This window comes from Chaetura pelagica, unplaced genomic scaffold, assembly GCF_000747805.2.
Source record: "Chaetura pelagica isolate M959 unplaced genomic scaffold, ChaPel_1.0 scaffold1, whole genome shotgun sequence".
Classification (NCBI taxonomy): domain Eukaryota; kingdom Metazoa; phylum Chordata; class Aves; order Apodiformes; family Apodidae; genus Chaetura; species Chaetura pelagica.
Window position 1 is genome coordinate 857,243 of NW_009951948.1, and position 21,949 is coordinate 879,191.

The window sequence follows — 21,949 nt, forward strand, 5'->3', positions numbered from 1 at the left end:
TTTTGTGTCAGCCAGTCTGTGGTAACTAATGTGTGTGCTTGGTAGGGAACAAGCAATAAAATACGCTTTCTCAAATTTCATGGTGAAGCCTTGACAGCTCAGTTTTGACTGTACCTTCGCCTGCAGTAAAGTTAGAATCAGAATGTCCGTGGACTTTATTTTATATATATATGGGAATTGTTGCTGCTCTTTGTGTGTAGTTATTTTTTTTCGTTGTTTGCACATGAAAAACTTGTGAGCTGACTTGGAAGAGAATAGCTCCCTCTTTCCTTCCCTTCCTCAGGAAGCTGTAGAAAGCAAGGAGGTTTTCCCTCACCCTCCTTTTCTCCAAACTAGACAAACCCAAAGTCCTGTGCTGCTCCCTCTGGGCACATTCAAGGACTCTTACATATTTCTTGTATTGTGGAGCCCAGAACTGCACACAGTACTCGAGGTGAAGCCTCATCAACACTGAATACAGCAGGACGATCACATTTTGACCGGCTGTTGATGCTGTATTGATGCTCCCAGGATGGGGTTTGTCCTGCCAGGGCACACAGCTGATCCAGACTAAGCCTGCTGCCCACCAGCACCCCCAGATCACTTTCTGCAGGGCTGTTCTCCAGCAGCTCCTCTCTCAGACTGTACTAGTGTCTGACATTACTCTGTGCTATGTGCAGAATCCAGCATTTTGGCTTGTTACATTTTATCCTGTTGATGATTGCACAAGACTCTAATCTGTCTAGATTGCTCTGCAAGGCCTCTTGTCTCTCAAGAGGGTCAACAGCACCTCCCAGTTTGGTATTACCAACAAACTTGCTAATGGTGCATTCAACTCCTGCCTCCAGGTCCTTGATACATATCTTGAACAGGACCTGCCCTAGAACTGAACCCTGAGGAGCACTGCAGGTGACCAGCTGCCAGCCAGATGTTGACTTAATTCTACTTCTAGTCTCAGTTTCTTTTTATAGTCAGCTAGTAATTTGATCTGGATTTAATTCCTTCTCTGGAAGACTAATGTGGTTGGGTTTTTTTTTGCCTAGATATGTACTACTTCAGAGAAGTCTGCTATTGATAAGATAATTGATTCAGGTCCTCAGCTTGCTGGTTCATTAGACTTCAATGTAGTTCACAGTAAGTGTTTAAAGGATGTTCCTTTTCTATGTATACACCTTGCTCAGTAAAGTCTGAGATTAAGAATAAAAGGGGAATGTAAGATGAAGTGTAAAACGAGTTGGAAAATACTCTAAAGCTTGTACACACCACAGTCTGAATCTTGTAAACGATTCAGCAGTGAGCCATTGACAGCTGTTGCTCTGTTACTGTTTGATTCAACTAATTTTTAAATTCGAAACTGTCAGTAAAAATTTTAGGGGAGGTAGATGAGGAGAAACAAATTAAAAATGCCAGAGCTGGTAATCCTTGGTGGTAACACTTCACTCCTTGCTTTTCAAAGAAGAGCTTTTGTAATATTGTATTTTGTAATTTTGTGTTGTACTGTGAAAAAGAGGCTTGAATCTAAGAGGCTGTTGTGTTTCTCAGGTCTGCAACTGTTAATAGAAAATGGCATGTGTCTCCCTGTTTCAGTGTTACAAGTATTAGATATAAACAAATAGTATTAGTCAGGGGAGTACAGCTTCACTGACAGACTAATCCTTGAGAGGTTGATCTGTGAATGCTTGGCTTACTACAAGCCACGGAATCTGTGTACTGTATTTTTGTTAAGAAATTGAGGCAGAATTCCACTGCTTGTTAGTAAAGCAGAAAAAAATTAAAACATATGAGGTATGTGAAATTCAAGCTCTGGAGTGGACCTGAAACAGTATAGAGCTTAAGAAAATTTTGATTCAGAAAGAACTTAATAATCTTTCTCCATAGATGGCTTGATGTTAGAGGAACGTAATGTACCTTTCTAACTACTCTACTGTGGGCATTTTATTTAAGATCTGAGTGGGATAGTAATTTTACTATCTCTGCCATAGATTTATGCCTACAGACACACTGCAGCTAGTCTGAGCTGTGTTTATGTGGGAAGCATTCTGACAGTTTTGCTTTTACAAGTCTCTTAACACTCCAGCTGAGGACTGTTGGTACATTTCCTGCTGTCATGAACATGATGTGGATGGAGTGATATTGGGCAATGTCAAAGGAACCACTGACAATATATTTGCCTTACTTTATACTGTATAATTTAGCTTTATGCTTTGCTATCAGTGCTGCTGTTACAACCTCAGACTCTAAAGATAACAAGGCTGGAATGTTTTGCCTTTCCTTAAAAAGCTCCCTAGCTTACCTACTCTGCGGAACTCGGTTGAGATGCTTAGTGCTTAAAATGGTCTTATGTGGGACAAGTGTCTTTTAAAATCTGCCATATTATTTTCCTTATTGTATGCAGTGTCCCTCTGTATCTGCTGCAGCTTGCCTGATGGCTTGTGCTGAAGTGCCCTAGAATTTATTTTTACTGTATCAAAAGACTTCTGTGAACATGTGTGGGAAGGACATGTGAGGACCCTCAGACACTTGCGATATAATTTGTAACCTTGCTACAAAGTATGCAAGTTCAGCCTGATCTGGGGCAAAACCTGACAAAACTAATTGAGGATTAAAAAAACTCCTCGTCTTGTCAGTACAGGGATGATGGTGAGAACTAAGTTAATATTTAGGGAGGGGACACACTGATCTTTTTCAAATGTTGCTGCTTCAATCTGTTGTCATTATACAGTGCTCACCAGCACTGTCAGGAAAGTACTTGTAGAGCTCCAAGTATACTGCATCAGACTGCAAGTAATGAACTCTAGTTTAGGGTGACATCTGTTTAATATTAGATATAGTTTATTGCAAAGTAGTGCTCACTGTGAAGACTATTAGGAAAACTTCTGATTCCAAGGTGGCTAATACTACTTTGTAGAATTTGTTGTCTGGAAAATACTCTTTTAATAAAATTATGTGCTTTTATTTATAAAGGCTTATATAACAAAGGATTTATTTACCTTGATGTACCAATATCTGATGACAGCTGTATAGCAGGTAAGTAAATATTTAATGGTATTGTGCTTATGTTTTCTTGGTTTCATTTGTCTTGGAAAATGCTTGTCTGTGTGCATGAGTTTACTTAAAATGTTTGAGCTATGTATTTTTTTCCTGATTAAATTATTTTAACTCTATTAACACATTATTTTTATTGTCTATAGGGTTTATTTCAACTTGAATTCTTCAGTTATTTTCTAGATGTATTTAGATAAGAATCATAGAATCACAGAATGGTGGGTGTTGGGAGTGATCTTTGGAGATCATCTAGTCCAACCCCCCTGCTAAAGCAGGTTCACCTAGAGCAGGTGGCACAGGATCACATCCAGACAGGTTTTGAATGTTTCTAAAGGGGGACACAACCTCTCTGGGCGGCTTGTTCCAGTGCTCTCTTACCCTCAAAGTAAAGAAGTTTTTCCCCATGTTCAGATGGATCTTCCTATGTTCCAGTGTGTGCCAGTTGTTCCTTGTCCTGTTGCTGGGCACCACTGAAAAGAGTCTGGCCCCATAATCTTGACATCTGCTATTTAGATATTGATAAGCATTGATGAGATCCCCTCTCAGTCTTTTCCAGGCTAAACAGACCCAGGTCTCTCAGCCTTTCCTCCTAAGAGAGATGCTCCAGTACCTTAATCTTTCTTATGGCCCTCTGCTTGACTCTCTCTGGTAGTTCTTTGTCTGTCTTGAGCCAGGGAGCCCAGAACTGGACACAGTACTCCAGATATGGCCTCAGTAAGGCAGAGGAGAGGGGGAGGATGACCTCCTTGGACTGGCTGGTCACACTCTTTTTACTGCACCCCAGGATGCTGTTGACCTCTTTAGCCAGTGAGATTCTTTTCAAGAGTAGTGACATGAATGACTAAGTACTCTCCCATGTGTCTGTAATGAAAAGGAAGAATAGCATAGAGAAACATAGTTGCCTTAACTGAAGGGCATGGGTCTTGGACTCCTGTTTTCTAGACAGACGCAACTTTTGATATCTGTTCCATCCTTCATGGTCTTGTACATCAATTGTAGTCATGTGCTGTGTCTGGGGACTATGTAGGAGCTTAAACTAGCACAGCATGTGACTGCCCTTTGAACATCTCATTATGCAGTGCTAGGTCTCAGGGGGGTTCTGAATTCAGTCTAATCTGCAAAGACATAAATTGTTTGGAGCTTGAAGTAGCTGTCACTGCTGTAGTAGAGATTAGTTAAGAGAAAGACCTCTAAATACAAGAGAGTTACTGCTTAGGTAATAGCTTTGGGAATTTTCTCTGGAGTGTGTGGGTGAGTTGGGTTTTTTATGTCCCACTCCAATCAGAGCCATGATTTAATCTGCATCGACATGGCAAAATCATTTAATGGGTTGGATGACTGGAAATTATCCGGAATGGATGAGCTGGAGACTGCAAGGGTCTAATGTGAGGTAGAGTGGCTTTAGTTTTGATAAGAAAACACATTGACAACCATTACTTTTCATAAGGAGTTGGGAGAATTTTAAATACCAAGTATACTAGGTTTTACTCTTTGTGACTAGGAAATCCTCAAAATTACAGGTACCATGGAAACCAAATAAGTATAAATTTATTTTTCTGATTTTTATGCACTTTCAGTTTAATAAAGAAAGTTATCAAAATGTAATTATGTAATTCTTTTTAGTGCCACCACTTGAAGGTTTTGTGATGAACAGACTGCAAGGTGATTACTTTGAAACACTCCTGTATAAGATATTTGTTTCAATAGATGAACACACTAATGTGGCAGAGGTAAGTAAAAGTTACCCCATGTGAGGAAGTTAGGAAAACTGGAAAGGGTCCAAAGCACACTGCTGAAAACACTTAAGGCAGAGATATGGATCAATAGCAAGTGATTTTAATTAGAGGTGTTGCCAGGCTTAAGATCCAGCCTGTTTCTTTTATCTTGAATATAACTTTTCTACTGCTTCAGGCTTGATGGAATATCTTCAATTCAGTGGAATAATTCCATCAGCTGGAATTAATTCCCACAGGGGTGACTAATGTAGACTGTTACATGAGCAAGAAAAGGAACAGGGTCTGTTTTGCTAGTGTGAAATAAAATAATTTCTTTTTCTTTGGCAGTGAAAACATGTAGGGTGTTGGCTTAATGTAGGAATTTAACTTTGGCATAACCATTTATAATTTTAATGAAAAATGTTTTCATAAGGTCTTAGTCTTAAAACCTGGTGAAAAAGCACCTGAAAAGTATTAATTAATTATATCCAGGGTTTGTTTTCCTCTTTGTCTTCTGATACACGATTAACCTAGAAATTACACAGTGAAAGATTAACCTCATGTTTCTTTTGCATGCATTCAAGAGGGACAATTTTGAGACTTCATCCCCTTTTTTTCATCACTTTCAACAAAGACAAAGTTGCTTCTGCCAGTACAGTCTGGGTTTAAAAATAAAGAAAAATGATAAAGATGTAGAAGTCCAGAAGTGGTGACTTACACTGCATTGTTAATACTGATTCTTCTTTCTTTCCTTTTTGTTCTAGCTTGCAAACGTCCTAGAGATTGACTTATCTTTAGTTAAGGTATGTGTGTGTAATGCATCTGTTGCACTCGATGTGGAAAGTTCATTGCCTTGCAACTTGGTTTCACATAACAGTGTTATATTGTGTGTGTATTTCCTCAGAATGCCGTGTCCATGTATTGCCGGTTAGGCTTTGCCCATAAAAAAGGCCAAGTAATAAACCTGGATAATCTTCATCCATCGTGGAAGAATGTTCCGTCAGTGAACAGACTGAAGTAAGTGTCTCCATTCTTTCACAAGGCTTATTTCCCTCATTGAAGAGAAAGCTAGAACCAAAATCTGATTGTAAAGCTATTGGTTGCTTACTTTGACTTGTGCAACAACAGATCTCACAGTGTATACAATGACAGGAATACTCAGTCCTCTTTCTAAACTGGGGATAAGGGGTGATAGTTTAACCTGTAAGTCCAATGTGCTACTTCTGTTGCTATTACTTTGTGCTGGCTTATTGAGCTTTAAAAGCCTACTTGTTCACTTTTGAAGCAGGCAAGTGTACATTTGATTTAAACTTCTGAGGCCAGAAGTGTCAGCTGTTACTGTGTTAGTACAGAGACAGTGTCTCTTGGCACTGCTGTCAGTGTGTATATAGTTAAACTTTGCTTGCTGTCAGGTGCCCCTGCAATTCTGTTACTGATACTCTTACCTGTGTCTATATTGAACCCTGGGGAAGCAATGTTAATACTAGTCAACAAAGGGTTCTCCAAGTTGGAATGTCATGTTGCACCAATTAAGAATTGTTAGGCATTAAACCATTTAAAGTAAGTGCTATGCTTGAATGTCTTTAATGCTATTTCAGACTGTGAGGACAAAGTAGATTAGATTTTTTCCACTGGATTCTTCTTCAACATTGGTGGTTTGGGTTTCCAGATCTTTTTTAAAATCTGGTATTTTCAGCCACCCAAATGAACTCCTATGCTGAAGCTAAAGCTGGACTTTGAGGGACATGAAGCTTGACTGCTTTAGGGCTTGAAGTATTGAAAGGCATGTACTGGGTGTGCCTATGCATGTGCTACTAGCACTAGAAGGCAGAGAGAATTCTCTGGTGCTACAGTGACCGATAGATGTGGATTTTAATTCACATTAATAGGAGTACTTTGGACCCTCAAAAGATGCTGCTTTCATGGGACAGTGGGGAAAACAGAAGTCCTATACAGGAAGCTGGGTCATCAGCCACAGATACAGATACCAACAGTCAAGATGATCCAGGTTAGCATGAACAGTAAATTCTAATAAATTAGGAAATACCAATGGTGTTTCTAGACTGCCACAGCCTCTCAAGGGGTCTAGAAACAAGTAAAACAAAAATTGTGTGTATCCTTTTTCATATGGAATATACAGTGGGGGAGGTCATGTGTATTTCTTGGTGAAAAGTTCTTCAGCTAAAAAGCTCTTTTCTGAAGATGGGGCTGATCTGTATCATAGATACAAATTGATCTGAATTAAGTCAATCAGTGGCATCATAGTGATAAGGGAATTCTGTTCTCGGTTTGGAGTTTTTCTTCTTTTTTTGTAATAGATTTGACTTAAACTTGATTATTTTAGTTTTAAATAAAACAAATGGGTTAATCTGTTTTCTTTTTGTTCTCTATTAGCTGAAACAGCCAGTGTGAGCAGCCTCAGTCTCTCTAGTGGACACACAAAGCGTATTGCCTTCCTCTTTGATTCTACTCTCACTGCCTTTTTAATGATGGGAAATCTTTCACCAGTAAGTCAAAATTGTTCAATGTATTATGCAAGAATGAATACGTTGATTTTTAAAATACTTTGACTTCAATATAATACAGCTGTGATTATGTAAAAAAAATCCTGTATCGTTTTTCGTTAAGAAGTGTTTTTACTTAATGAAACTTTTACCTGCCCATTCCATTCAGAACTAAGACAGTTTTGTTTTGTGGTTCCAGAACTTGAAAAGTCATGCAGTCACTATGTTTGAAGTTGGGAAACTGTCAGATGAGAGTCTTGACAGCTTCTTGGTGGAGTTGGAAAAGGTAATCTGTTACATGTTTGACCAAGTGCGTTTTCAGCACTGGCAGTGTTAAAGGGAAGGGGCCAACCCCCACCTTTTTTCATTGTGTAAAACTGCTTATTTAGCAACACAATGATAGGAACAAACACCTCATCCTACCAAAGCAAAGTGGTTCAGTTAAAATGATTCATACAGAATTTATACCTCAACTGCCTTTCAGGGGCACAGCAGAGACTGGTGGGTAAAGTGAATTCATGAGCTACATTTCCCTGAGTCTGTGTGTACACACACCTGCATTAGGTCTTGTTCAATGAAAATCACTTTCCTTTCAGTAAGGGGTTAATGTTTCTCCAAGCCTGCACATCATTTTTCTAGGAAAACCTGACTGTTGTGTGCTGCAAGGTTTATCCCTTTTTAAAGATAATTCCGGAAGGACAACTGTGTACTTATGTAGGAGAACTGCTGTTGATTGCTGTATTGTTTTGTACCAGTCAGGATGACTGGACATTTAAATCCTTCTACCTAAAGACTGAGTCGTGGTTCTTCTGATTTCTAGATGTTGTCTTTTTGTACTTTTTGACTGTTTGATGTGGCCAAACCTCACTTTTCATTTAAAAGTTGCTGCTGCAACCTTTGCGTATAAGCTGCAGGCTTGTTACTCAATTAAAAAGCTTAAAAATGCTAATTTTTTAATCTTCCTTTTTGTATAACTGAGGCATTTGGTAACAGCCTGCCACTTGCATGCATTTATTTTGTTTCTTGTTCAGGTTCAAAGCACGGGTGAAGGGGAAGCACAGCGGTACTTCGATCACGCGCTTACACTGAGGAACACGATTCTGTTCTTGCGGCATAATAAAGACCTAGGGGCACAAGCTGTACAACCTGATCAACCAAATAATGGTACTGTGAACACTTGAGGACATCCTTCTGAGTTTATTTACTTATCTGCTTTGGACTCAACTTTCTGATTAATCTGCTATTTAAAAAACCAATCTGTATCCTGCGTGTTTAACTGTTTTCAGGGCAAAACGTCACTTTTCCATCACCATTTTTCATAACCTTTCAAGCCTGTATTTCTGTGTTTGCCTGTTGAATGACAGATTTTGTTGCCAAGGCTTGGACTTCAATCTATTGCTTTAGATGTTATGATGGCAAGACAAGCTGAATTTGTCTAACAGATGGGTTTCAAATCATGTGCTTCTGTAGGCGATAATATGTCATTGTTTATTCAGAGGTGTTCTGTCAAAGAAACATTTTTCAAGTCATGAAGGGGAGTGTATTCTTCTAGTGGGGATAGAGTTTGTTGGCTTTTTTGGTTTTGTTTTGTTTGTTTTTTTTAATTATTTGTTTTGTTTTTTAATCTTACCCAACTTCCTGAGCACCTTGAATCAGTCAGTTGGTGAGGAGCAAGCTGTGGTTCTGTGCCAGACAACCCTGTAGGGCTAGAATTGCTAAAATTATGTACAGATTTAGTAAAATTCATCCCAATAATGTAACATTTAATTATGGAAAATACTGTATTCTTGGCTAGGCAGAGAAAATCTTAAGTAATTTTGCATTATATGTTCCATCTAGAAGCAATAATTTAAAAAAATCTTACATTTTCAACATAGGCTTTCCCTTGGACCTCTTACGATGTGAGAGTTTGCTCGGCTTGGATCCAGCTACCTGCAGCAGAGTTCTCAATAAAAATTATAGTCTGCTGGTTTCCATGGCACCACTCACCAATGAAATTCGACCTATTAGCAGCTGTACACCCCAGGTGAAAAAATATTTGAGTTTCCCCTCTTAGTATCTGGAAATAAAATATCTTAATACCTTTGTTTTGGATACATCTGTTAGATGTCCCTTTTAAAGTGACTCAGTTATTGGCATGTAGAATAGTATTGCAGTTAATCTAAAAAAAAAAAAAAAGTGTTTATTGAGGACAAATTTGAAAACTTAATTTATTAAGTTTGTTTAATTTATTAATAATTTACCTGGTCAAGTAGAGTAAGTGACAGATTTTATTCTTGAATTCATATTCATAGAAAATACCTTGCTATCACCTTTCTGTGAAGAGTCCTGCAATACTGGATAAGGTCCTAGAACATCATCAGTAGTAGAGTAATACAATTGAACTCCTGTGCTGTAAAACTAGATTTGTATTCCTTTAAAACTATTGATTCTTAAATGTTACCTATAATAGTTGAAAGAACAAGTTCTTTCTAATTTCTTGGATAATATCTCTTTAGCATATTGGACCTGCAATACCAGAAGTCAGTTCAGTTTGGTTCAAACTTTATATTTACCACATCACTGGACATGGCCCACCCTCTCTGTTGCTCTCTAAAGGAACACGTCTTCGGAAACTTCCAGACATTTTTCAGGTAGTATATACATGGATTTATTCTCCCTCCAAATGTTTGGAAGATATGTTGTACACTATTTAGCAACAACAGTTGAAGTTAGAGGTACTAATTCATTGTTGATGATGTGCCTTTTCTTGAAGCAAGTTTTATGTGTTTTCTTTCTAAGTTCTGAGAAAGGAATGCTACTTATGTTTCTCTTTTTGTCCTAGCGTAACTCCAGTGTATTTGATGCCAGTCCTTTCAATTTTATTGTAAAATGTGCCTGGTTTACAAGATGGCTGACATGATCACGTCCCATTTGTCCACTGTAGAAATCTGTGATGGATGGATAGTCCATTACAACTGTGAATATTTGTAATTTCTCTCTTTTAGGGTTATGATCGCTTATTAATAACATCTTGGGGTCATGACCCAGGAGTAGTTCCTACTTCAAATGTGCTCACAATGTTGAATGATGCTTTGACACATTCTGCTGTTCTAATTCAGGTATGGAGTGCTCTATGTAAATGATGAACACATGCAGAATTTTTTTACTTAAGCTGTTACATGATAAAGTTGAGATTAACAGTGTGGGAGAGCTACACTTTTGCCAAGACCTGAAAATGTGTCTAACATCTGTAGCCAGTGCTGCTGTGATTCAGTGGTGGTGAAGACACTGGTTTTGAACTGAACGCATATTATGTATGCATTATGGTATGATGGGTGGAGATAATAGAGGTTTGTTAGCTAACAATGAGATGTGGATTTTTTAGAGTGTTGGAGATGAACGGAACTGGAAAGAAAATGAAAAACCCACAAGCTTCTCATACAGTAGTGGGAGAAGGTAGCTGGGAGTATGAGCTGTTTCTCAAGAAATGCACTTTGGAGTGCTTGGTATTCAGCTTTTACAGTAAATTATAGCAAAACATCATAAACAGCAGAAATAGAGTGGTTTTGTATAGTTGGGAGATGTAAAATATCTTCCTGTTCTGTTTCATCATTTAATCTGAACTCTGAATTAATAATTCAAATAAATAGATGTTTAATATTATAACAAACATAAAAGTACCTGTTTTCAAAGGCTCACTTGTAACAGCCTTGACTGCTCAGAAATGTTCTGAACTTAAGAGAGCAAAATCCGTTTTGCTCCAGAAGTGCTCAGTGATTATGAAATCTGTTTGTAACTAAAATTGGAGATAAAAATTACTCCTCTTCACTGAAGTTTAACTTCACTGTGTTTTTAGGGGAGGGATGGAGTGTTTTATTTAATTATTTCAACTAAGCAAGAACTTTAACAATCTGCTTATTTGTTTTGTCAGCTTGACCGGTACCCCTTAAGAGGGGGCACAAGTAGGACTAAGCCAAGCTGTTATTTTCTGTTCCTAATTTGATTTCTTGATGTTCAGGGACATGGCATGCATGGAATGGGAGAGACGATGCACATACCCTTCCCATTTGATGAAGCTGAGCAGCAGGGAGGTAACTGGCTGTCTTTAATGGAATCTACACCACCATATTTAATTGTGTTGCACATCAACTTGTGCAGTAAGGTTGCAATAATCCTTTTAGTACAAATTTTCCTGTACTTATGAGTCAAGTTAGATGAGAAAATTGAAAGTATATTTAAATGGTTGACAGATCTGTTCTGAGCTTAAATCTGTGGTTTTCTCTTGTCTGCCTTCTCTGTCCTAATTAGAATGTGTTTTCTTTTCTCCTAGCACAGATGTAAAGAAGCAGCTTCCACAGAAACCTCCAAATCTTTCTTTACGCATACTTGCTTATTAACTAACATATTGATTAACTGCATAAATCTTCTGTGTATTCTATTCAGCATCTCTTAACTGTAAGACAGGTGACAACTGAACAAACTCATCTAGATTACTAGCACTAGGAAGTATTATGGAGATTTTTTTCCCCAGGAAGAGCTTTGCTAGTAAAATCTCCTGTTCCTTCAAAGTCTGCTTAGCTAACTGATTTTTGAAAGGCAGGAATTAACATATTCTGAAATACTCCTCAATTATTAGGATGCAAGCTTTGCATAGTTGAGGCCATGGCCTTCCCAACTGAGAGCCGTCATAAATGTATGAATTTCCAGATGTGAAATCTAAAAGCATTTAAGCTGCCACTTAGAAAAATCAGGGCCAACTAGAAGTAAAGCTAGCTTCTTAATTTGTTTTTTACTGGGTTCAAAATGTTACTTCTGTATTTGCTGTCTCTGAGGTGTCTGTTTTCTTCCAACTTTGTGCTAGGTGAAAAATCTGAAAGGCAGAATCTCTAAAATCTAGCATTAACTCAGCTGTTAACCTCTAATATTTGAGAATTTCTGATATATGGAACATGTATCTTGTATTGAATTTGCCATAAAAGACTGGCACTGAAAGAGCTGGACATAAAATTCCTAGCTGAACCTTGCCATCTCTGCTGTCTGTATGTGTCTGTCTGTGAGAGAGATACCATATTCTCTTTACATTTTTCTTTCTCCTTAGCTTTTTACTGTACTATAAAATACCAGTTAGTGCTTGTTGTGGGAAGATAACTTATGTGTTATCACAGATCTACCTTTGTGATAACTAAAATGGGAGCAGTAGAAGAGAGAAAAATCCAGATTAAAAAAACACTTTAGAAAAGCCTAGGAATTAACTACATGGCTATGGAGGAGGCTTCCTAAATAGTAAGCTGGAATATGTATTCTTTTCTACTAGACTTCTCTCGTGTGAACATGGGCATTCATACGGCTTTAAAAATACTGAGGAACAAGGTAGATTTGCAGCATTTTTGTGGCTATGTCACTATGTTGAATCCCTCAAGTCAGCACACGAGCAGAAAACTGAGCGATGCTTCTGATGGAAGAGGTTAGTTACCAATAATTGTCCCTTTTGACTGTGTTCCCTTAATTTCATGTACAACCACTTCAGCAAAGGTGAACAGAGGGTTGAATCTTTAGATCTGTAGCTCTACAAAATACTATTCAGCAGAGATAGGAACCCATTTTGAGTGTTAATATATTGGCAGTAGGCTTATTTACTAATTCTTCTTTGTGACTAGCTCTGAAATAGTGAGTACAGACTAAAAAAATCACTGGACTAGAACAGTTAACAGAAAAAAAATAATCAAAATATTAAAAGTAAATTGTGTCATTTTTATATGCCAGAATTTAATCTATCCTAAGTGTGTTGAGGATCCCTAAGTGACTCTTTGGTCCTAAAAATTAATCAGGCCTATGCTTCTCCATATCCCTTCCTCCATTTCTATAGCTGTATGGTCTTTATTAAAAACTTGTGTCATATTCCCTATATCAGGTGGTAACTCAGCTTATATTCATCTACATGTTTACCTAAGAATTGCTTTGCCTTTAGGAGATGCTGAACTAGGATCAGGTTTTGATGTAAATGGGAGCACAGAATCATTTGAGATGGTAATAGAAGAAACCTCAATGGATTCTGCAGTCAAGCAAAGCCTTGAAGGTAAAAACATAACAGATGGCTTTTACTAAACGTTTTAAGTCCACTGAGATCTTGTTTTTAAGGATCTAAACACGTTGTTTTATTATTTTCTGGAACAAGTGCAATGCTAACTGTTCTTCCTTAAAATTCAGATTTCCTTAAGTCTTTCAGCAGTTTATTAGATGAACTGTCTTAAAAGTATGAACTATCCAATGGATCCTGATCTGAGATGCCTGATTCTGGGATCAATATTATTGTGTTGTCTTCTCTTAAAGTCTGTTTGTCTCTTGTTTTTCTTTATATAGTACCCACAACAGAACTGGAATGGGTTCCCCTGGAATTATGCTTTGGCATTCCACTCTTCAGCTCTGAGTTGAATCAAAAAGTCTGCAAAAAAATTGCCACTCATGGATTATGTAGAAAAGAGAGGTGAGCTATAATTTATCAGCTACAGGATTAAGAGGTTGTGTGTTTTATGTCCAGATCTTCTGCAAAAATTATGCCTACAATTAAATAAGAGCAAAAGAGAGCTAAGTCATAGAGTACCTAATTCTAGTGTGAGAGGTAGTTGCTTTTTGGCTCATGGATACCAGCTGTAATGTACAATCTAGTAGTCCATAGTTGTGGTAAGTTTTTATAGTTTCTGCAAGGTGAAATTGAATTCTTTATAGGAACCTGTCTATGAACAGATCAGGAAAAAACATAGTGTGCCTTCCTACTCATTCCCCTTTCCTAGCCTAGCACAAGCTTTTTTTGCTCCTCCTAACCTTTCTGGGGTGGTATCTTACTGGCTAAGTTTAGTCACAGCTTATGATCAAGTGATCTTCTCCTTTTTACTGTAGCTTTACTTTATGAAATGTTGCTCTTTTAACAATAGGATTTTTGGTTTTGTTTGGATTTTGCATTTTTGGGGGATTTTTTTTAACCAAAAATAAGGCTTCTTGAGAACGTAGCTTAAGGGTTTTAATTTAGTAATGGATATGCTTTTAACAGTGTCACTAAGTTCCTTCTAAAGTCATGTTACCAGACTGTCCAAGATAAAGATGAAGCATGAAAAAGTCCACTATATTATGTCTTATTTAAACCAGCATTTTTCAATTGCAATAGTTTCACCTGAGTGCAGTGTAAATGGTAGGGAAAACAGCATTTAGCTGACTTGACTCGAGCAAATGAGTCAAGTCAAGCACTTCTTCACTGATGAGAATATTATCAAGCTTTCTTTGTGAAAGCCTGTAACTCTGTCACATGTTGTTTGATACTATTAGAATTGTGAGCAAGTTACTATGCTAGTAATTCACTAGTAAAAAATTGCACACCTTTGATAGAGCTGCTTCTTTTTTCTTTTTGACAGCCTTCAAAAACTCTTGCATTCCAGTAGAAAGCTGTCTCTTCAGGTCCTTAATTTTGTTCATTCATTCCAGGTAAGGAGCAATAACTCAGATGTAAATAATTCTGTATGGTCTGTCATCTTTTTGCCCTCCAACTTGCTGTTCTTGGGTGTGTGGTATCATACATGGTTTGTTTTACTTATTTTTGCTTTAAATGGTGACTGTATTAAGAGCACTGTCAACCTCAGATTCTACTGGTGTCAAAAGTGAGTTATTACACCATACAGTTTGTAGTCTCATTTAATACTTACATCTTAGCTTTTGTAATTACATCTTGTGTGTAGTTAGTTTCATTTATTTTTTTATGGGACCTGCATAGCAAAATTGTTCTTCATTCCTTCTGTTGTAGCACTTCTTACTTGGCTGCTTACTTGGTTGCTTCTTAGATATATCAGGGAGATTCACTGCAAATCATGGATATACTAATATTTTGAGATTTTATCTGTACCTCAAGTCAAATCTGTCTACTTAGGAAAAAATAAAATGCATTAATATCTATCTCATACCAGTTACTTTTTGTATGTGTCCTAAGATCCTCTAGAACTTGGTGTTGAATGAGTACAAATATTTAAAACTGCTTGCTCTGCGAGGATTTTATAAGAAGACAGAGAATAGGGGCCTTGTGTAGCAAGCACAGAGGAATATCAGGTCTGCACCCTGCTCCAATTCTGCATGGAAGTGCTAGCAAGGCACATCCACATGTGACATGGAATCTGCTTAGCTGCTTAAGTCTTATGACACTTATCTCAAATTCTGTATTTTCAGTAAGGTAAGGAACTTGCAGGATACTTAACCAGTGAGTGTTATGGATGGTGTGACCCTGCAACTACTTCCACATGAGAACATTGGAGATTCCCAGTAGGTTAGAAGTCTTAAAACTATCTGTCAAACTGTCTCAAGTGAGAGCTGTCCTAATCTCTTGGATGGTATCTCTGAGATACTTTCCTTGATTATCTGTATAGAGAGAAAGAAAGAAGGTGCTGAAGTGATTTTTAAGCTAAGAAAACAAAACTTACGGGGAATCAAACTACTCAAAATATGGTCAAGTAATTGCCTCTGCATATATGCATAGCTCTTAGCAAGTATGGGGCAATTAGCAGTTCAATAGTTATCTTCAGGATTTTATTGCTAGATCTTCAGTTTTAAGCCTCAGGCTTCCCTGGAGTTTTCTTGGATGCCAAATCATGCAGAGATGCAACTGGGGCATCTGTATGTTTATTTCATGCTTCCCTTTGTTCATTCTAGTTTTACTTTCATAATGGTTTGGTATTTAATGGATTAAAATAACACATTTCAGAAACACTAAGTGTATTTGCAGGTTAGATTACCTTGTCATATTCTACCTATTAAATCCTTCATTGTTTGTCTTTGTTTTAAGACACTTTTTTTTCCCCGTTTGCTTTTAGGAAGGTACTTCAACACTGGATCAGCTCCATGATGCTGGTTCTTCAAGTTCACCTCTGCAGCCCCTTTCTTCAGATATGGGTGTTCCACTTCCTGCCAAGAATCTCATGTTCAAAGAAGGTGTATTATCTGAATGGAACGGGTGGTCCCCTTGCTCAGTTTTTTTCAACCACACCTGAAGAGCAAGTCAAAGAGGGATCCTCATGCATTGATCACTAAATGCCTTTCTTCTCTTATGGTTAATTCCTAGTGCCAACCACTAAGAAGTGTACTGCTGCTGCAGCATAACTCGTGTAAAAGTAGTGTTACAAAAATGTGTTGTGTTGCAGTATTGGGGAAGTGCTTAAACTGTCTAGAACTTGTTACTAATTACTGCATATCTTGCTGCAACAGAGAGCTTTTTAGCTGTCAGCACAGTTTTTATCTTAAGACAATCTTTCTTTTATAACTAAACACTTCCTTTCTAGGCTTTCTGATGATTGTTAAATTTCTATCCTGTCACCACAAAATTGCAATAGTAGTTTTCTATGTTCGTTACTCAGACATAAATCCTGTTTAGTTTTGTACTGTATTACTGAGAATCTTTCTGTATAAAGGTAAGATATGTGGCTCTTCTGAAAACTCAGTGATACCAACTGTTGAAAAAAAAAAGTATCATGGTGATATGGGGCATTAAGAATTGTTGAATTCTGTAGTTCAGCTTAACACTGAGGCCTTGACAAATCAATACAATGGAAAGAGATTTGATGCTTCCAGGAGGTTGTGTTAGTGCAGACTTGAAGGCCTGCTGGTGACTTAAGGCTGTAGGACAACTGATGTCATAATTTGAGTTTAAGGTAGATAACTAGATCTGTCCTGTTGATTAATGTTTAAAATAATAGAACTCTTGGGTTTTTCATGTGACAGTCATTAGCAAAGGAAGATGACAGCAAATGATGTGTAGGCAGAGACTTCGGAAGCTCATTTCCTTGAACCATTAGTTGCTGATAATGACGAACATTAACAGTCAGCTCTTTAATCTAAAATCATGTTCTGGCTTTATTTGTAGGAGACGATTTTGTGGCATGATTTCACGTTGTTTCTATGGGGCATTGACAACTTCCTGCCAGCTTAAAAATGTCTGTCCCATTTAGCACACAAGGAGAATGAGAGATGTAAAATGTTAAGACTTTTGACCCAACTATTTGAAGTATTTTGCCAACTCCCTTCTTTACTGGAATTGCCTTGGTTTAAATGGTCATAATTAAAGATGAGACTTTACTACCCTCTCATTACTACCCTACAATACATAGTGGAGCGAGAAGCTGTGGCATAGATTGTGCTGGACAACAGCAAGAAGAAAAATGGCAACATTTGTTTTTTTATCCAGATCTGTGTGGCCGTAAGAATAAAACATGGCAGAAGTTTGTAAAGCACAAACATGCTGTGATAGGATAATGCAGTGGCTTCAGTTACAACTGTGAAAATTCCATTTTTCTTTTTTTCCTCTTTGCTTTATATACATTCCTAAACTGTATAGGACTTGCACTCTGAGAAAACGATAGGAATTTAGTACTTCAGTTTGCTCAGTGCTGCTTCCTTACATTTTGTTTTTTTTATCAACAGCAGCTGAACTTAGTATTCTGCATATGTTACAGTACTAGTTTATCCATATAAAGTTGATCATTTACATTACAGTGACTTTTGTACTGGATGTGTATACTCTCCATAGTGTGTTGTGTTTTTTTTTTAAGTTGCCTTATTGGCTTCAAAAGAACTTCAAGAGGAATTGGATGTCAATCTGCTAGGTATGGCAGAGGAAACATTTACTGTGGGAATTATGTGGATATTGAGCCAATATCTAGCACTGTAGAGGAACTAAGCATTAGGCAATGGCTTTCTTTTTCAGTACTATAGGTGTTACTTCAAGTGCTACATTGAGCTGTAGGGGAAGAGCTAGCTTGGTGTACTGTATTGAGTTTTGCCATGTACTATCTATAATAGTATGCGAAGTGGTGATAGTGCAAGTTGTATGGAAGTTTGAAAATGGATAAAATTTTCTTGTTCCTGCTGCATTTCTTCAGTGTTACTAAGTGAAGGATGCCCTTTGTTATTAGGTTGTCTAAAGTTTCTAAATAAAAGTAGTCTGTCCAGAGTTTAATATCCATAAATCTTGCAGTTAATGGTGAGAATTACAGATAGGTTGCAGTTTTTTAGAACTCAAGGCACTCCAGGTGCTTCAACACTAGGAGCTTAAATGTTCAAGTCTGGATATATGAGATTTACTGAAGAGATTGCAACCAAAGAAGTCCATAGAATACCTGAAACTTGACTACAGCTCCAGTGCTTGGGATGGTCCAGAGGCTTTACTCAAAGTACTTTTTTTTCAAATGTGGGGTAAAAGTAAGATCTCAAAGATCTTCATACCAAAAGATTCTATTTTATATTGTATGTCAAATAAAGACAAATTAAATACATTTATTTTCTTCAGGTAGTTTTCTTGACAGTGGGGAAGAATCACGTGTTACACATTGCAAAGTTGTTTTAAGTTTCTGTCTTTGAGATCTTTATTTTGCAGAAGAGAGGTTGGCTCCGTGCTCTGGCACAGCCCAAGTAGTATTCATTCTAGATGGATGTACCTGAAGATGTTCAGGAGCCAACTAGAAAGTGTGCTATGTTTGTTTTCAGGTTTTTTTGATCATGACTTACTAGTTCACAGTTCTTTTTTTCTACCCTTGTTCTCAAATGTTCTGTTCTTGTTCAGTGTTCAAAGTGGTTTGTATTTTGAAGGTTTTCAAGTATGGCTGTAACCGAATACAGTTGCACTCTTCTAGTGGGACATTGTTAATATTATACATTGAATTGTACAAAGTCTGTGTTCAATTAAATTATTGGCACTTGTAAAAATTGTTTACAAATAAACTGTGGTGTAGGTCAAACCATGTGCAGAATCCTTCACACGCAGTAGTTTTCTTGGGCACAGCTCTAAAATGTCATTCTTGTCACTGTAGTGCTCAAGACTACAAAATGTCAGCAAAGTATCTTTTTCCCCTATGCAGGCAATTCTGCAGAGATGCCATTTTATCAATAGAAACTTCTTGATTTTGCTCTTCTCTCTGCCATATGCTTAGCCTCTTAGGAGAAGGGAAAGCACAAAAGGATGGTGAATGCTCTGTCTCCTCATCAGCCACAATCTAAACCTGTAGTGTTTGATACTGGGTATTTGGAGATGCTTGTGGTGTCTTGCCTGTTTTCTTTGGCTAAAGACATTTTTGACTGGGAACTTGGAAGAAATGAAACAAAAACTGTAATTTGTTTGTTTTTTAAAGTAATCCAGGTCAAGGATTCATTTTAGCACTTATCTGCGGAGAGTCTTGACTGTTACTGCAATAAGAAGAAATACAGACCTAGATATTGACAGAAATCTAATAACCTCCTTCTTGGATTTAAACCTTCCTTTATTCTATGTCAGATTTTCTTGAATTTTTATGTAAACATATATATATATATATATAACTATGCCCCTTTTTTATGTTACTACAGCAATTTATAAATAATCAGATTACCTCTATCTCTGAGCTTGTTCCCCAGGAATCATTTCACAAATAATTTATAAGGAACTTTAAGTGAAGAGACAGGACATATATATATTCTTTTCCCTACCCGAAGGCCTTTTGTTCCACTTGAACACTCCAAATGCAGGCCTCTAGTGTTGTCATTGTGATAGACCTTAAGGCTCCTTTTGAACCACAGTGTCTGGTTTTAGCACTTCAAGCTAACACTAATCCTCCCACCTTCTGGAACAAACCCAAGTTTTTTGCTGCTTTAAGAAAGCTTTGAGTGACTGATACCAAGATCACTTGCTTAGGAACTACTTGCTACAAGATGCCTTTTGGAAATGGGCCTTCTGGTGAGCTGGGACTGGGCAAACTTTAGGAATTGGGCTGGGCTTGGAGATGTGAAGTACTTCTGGGACTGCCCTGATGTATTCAGCTCATGGTTCCATCTTCTTCACCCAGAGATGAAAGATGTTGCATGATGTGATCAGGTCATGCAACTTTAATTCCTGCCTTTAGTAACACAGGCTTCAGGGATGCAGGTAACTCCTTGTATCTTGGATTCTTTTGGGAAGTGGTTCTGCCCAGCTTCACAGAAGTGGATCAAAAGTATCACTGTGTGAACAGGATGAGGCAGGCATTAGCTGAGACAGGTTTAGTGAATACTGATGTTGGATTCCTGCAAATCATCAGAGACCTAATTTGTTTAATCATTGTCTCTTTACGTTATGTGTTTATGTCCTGTATGTCTGACCTCCCAGTCTCCGTACTTAGCTTTTCTTCTACCCTCCCAACCATCCAAAAAACCTACTCAACAATTTCAAGCAGAACTGTGACAGAACTTCAAAATAGATGCATGGATTGAGGTTTCTGGACACACAAATGTCTTGCCCTGTAGGTGTCAGCACTTCTCTTACTGTCTTGTCTTGCAGCAACAAGCAGTATCAGGAAAAAACAGTGTATTTGTGTTGTGTTTTTTTTATTCAAAGTATTCAATTGGATGTTCTTTGCTAGTAAACACTACTGAAGTAAGGCATATTTATATATGATTAGCAGGCAGAGCTCTCCTTACTGCATAGAGGCCTCAGAAAATAGACTGTTAAACTGTTACTTGCAGAATGTCACATCTGTCTATAAAACTAAATAATAGGGCTAAGCCTTTGGCAAATATTGATAAGATGAACAACATTCATCAGTTGTAAGGAGCTTGTTGATTCCATAACCATTGCTATATATGACAGTGTCTCTTTGGTTAAGCATAGCTCAAATCCAGCTCTGGAAAAATGGTTCAGCACTGGGTAATTATGTGGGACTCGAGTGTCTGGGCAAGCTGGGGAATCTTGGTGTGAGATGCCTTGGAAATTTGGCCTGATTCTTTAGATAAGATTTTTTTTTTTAGTAATCATGATTGGAGGAGTGGAAGAGTGAGTTTGAAATGTCATTTTAATGCCTTCATAGAAAATCACCATGGAGCATACACTTTCTTGGACCTGGAACTCCCTCAAGTGCCTGGCAAGTCTGACAGTGCTAGCATAGCCATTTGTTTCAGAAACAAATTAGGATTTGTATGTGGAAGAGAGCTGAAGCTTGGTTTTGTACTCCTCCTTGCTCTGCATTGAGCCTGGCTAGCCATTTGTTTAGGCTGTCTCATTTCTGACCTTGTGAATTACCAGACAGAACTCTTCCTTGGCACGCACTTCCAAGGCAGTCTGACATAGTATTATTTAGCTGAATTTTCATACAGCAGTTTCCAGAGCATTAATTTATTTGGCTAACAAATCTGATGATGTTGGCTTATATTCTTCAGTGGACCAACATGTCTTGCCCTCTTCTTAGAGAGCTGATTTTTACAGCTATGCAGAACATGTCCTGAGGGGACTGAATAGAAGGTTTATCCATGATAACACATGTGATAATGAGTCAGAAGGGGGAGAGAAATACTGTGTTTTCATTTCTAGTCTTCAGAGAGGATGCATCTCAAGTCCATTATTAAAAAAGATAGCAGGATGTATAATTGAAGTGCTCTGTGTGTTTGGCTTCAGGCTAGCTGAAGGTGCCATGGTGAGTGCAGCAAGATGAAATAAAACAGAGCCAGTTGCTCTGGACAAGAAGGTCTGGAGATTATCTTTTGACTTGAGTGAATCATTGAGATAATGAATTTATCTATGTTAAGCCTCCAGACTAAGTTGGTGGAGCCAGCAGCTCTTGGGGATGTTGTTGGGCTTATTTTCAGTGAGGTGAGTTGAGCAAAGCCCTGTCCAAAGCCAGCAGCAGTGGAGAGCTCAGCCTTGACTACAAAACGTACCCACGAAGCTGCAGAAACACGGGGGGGCTGAGTCAG

The 21,949-nt window shown here is 37.8% G+C and overlaps 1 protein-coding gene across 1 annotated transcript in view; it reads left to right on the plus strand.

Moving 5' to 3' along the window:
- FAM91A1 (family with sequence similarity 91, member A1) overlaps positions 1 to 16,251 on the plus strand; it is a 26,857-nt gene extending 10,606 nt beyond the window's left edge. The window contains exons 8-25 of the mRNA XM_009997686.1: positions 1,023 to 1,113; positions 2,944 to 3,006; positions 4,648 to 4,754; positions 5,504 to 5,542; positions 5,644 to 5,756; positions 6,629 to 6,747; positions 7,134 to 7,246; positions 7,443 to 7,529; positions 8,275 to 8,407; positions 9,121 to 9,269; positions 9,742 to 9,876; positions 10,231 to 10,344; positions 11,244 to 11,316; positions 12,540 to 12,689; positions 13,194 to 13,301; positions 13,586 to 13,709; positions 14,632 to 14,701; positions 16,075 to 16,251. Coding sequence (XP_009995988.1) covers positions 1,023 to 1,113; positions 2,944 to 3,006; positions 4,648 to 4,754; positions 5,504 to 5,542; positions 5,644 to 5,756; positions 6,629 to 6,747; positions 7,134 to 7,246; positions 7,443 to 7,529; positions 8,275 to 8,407; positions 9,121 to 9,269; positions 9,742 to 9,876; positions 10,231 to 10,344; positions 11,244 to 11,316; positions 12,540 to 12,689; positions 13,194 to 13,301; positions 13,586 to 13,709; positions 14,632 to 14,701; positions 16,075 to 16,251 — 1,965 coding nt within the window. The remainder of the gene's footprint in view (positions 1 to 1,022; positions 1,114 to 2,943; positions 3,007 to 4,647; positions 4,755 to 5,503; positions 5,543 to 5,643; positions 5,757 to 6,628; positions 6,748 to 7,133; positions 7,247 to 7,442; positions 7,530 to 8,274; positions 8,408 to 9,120; positions 9,270 to 9,741; positions 9,877 to 10,230; positions 10,345 to 11,243; positions 11,317 to 12,539; positions 12,690 to 13,193; positions 13,302 to 13,585; positions 13,710 to 14,631; positions 14,702 to 16,074) is intronic.
- Positions 16,252 to 21,949: the final 5,698 nt, after the last annotated feature.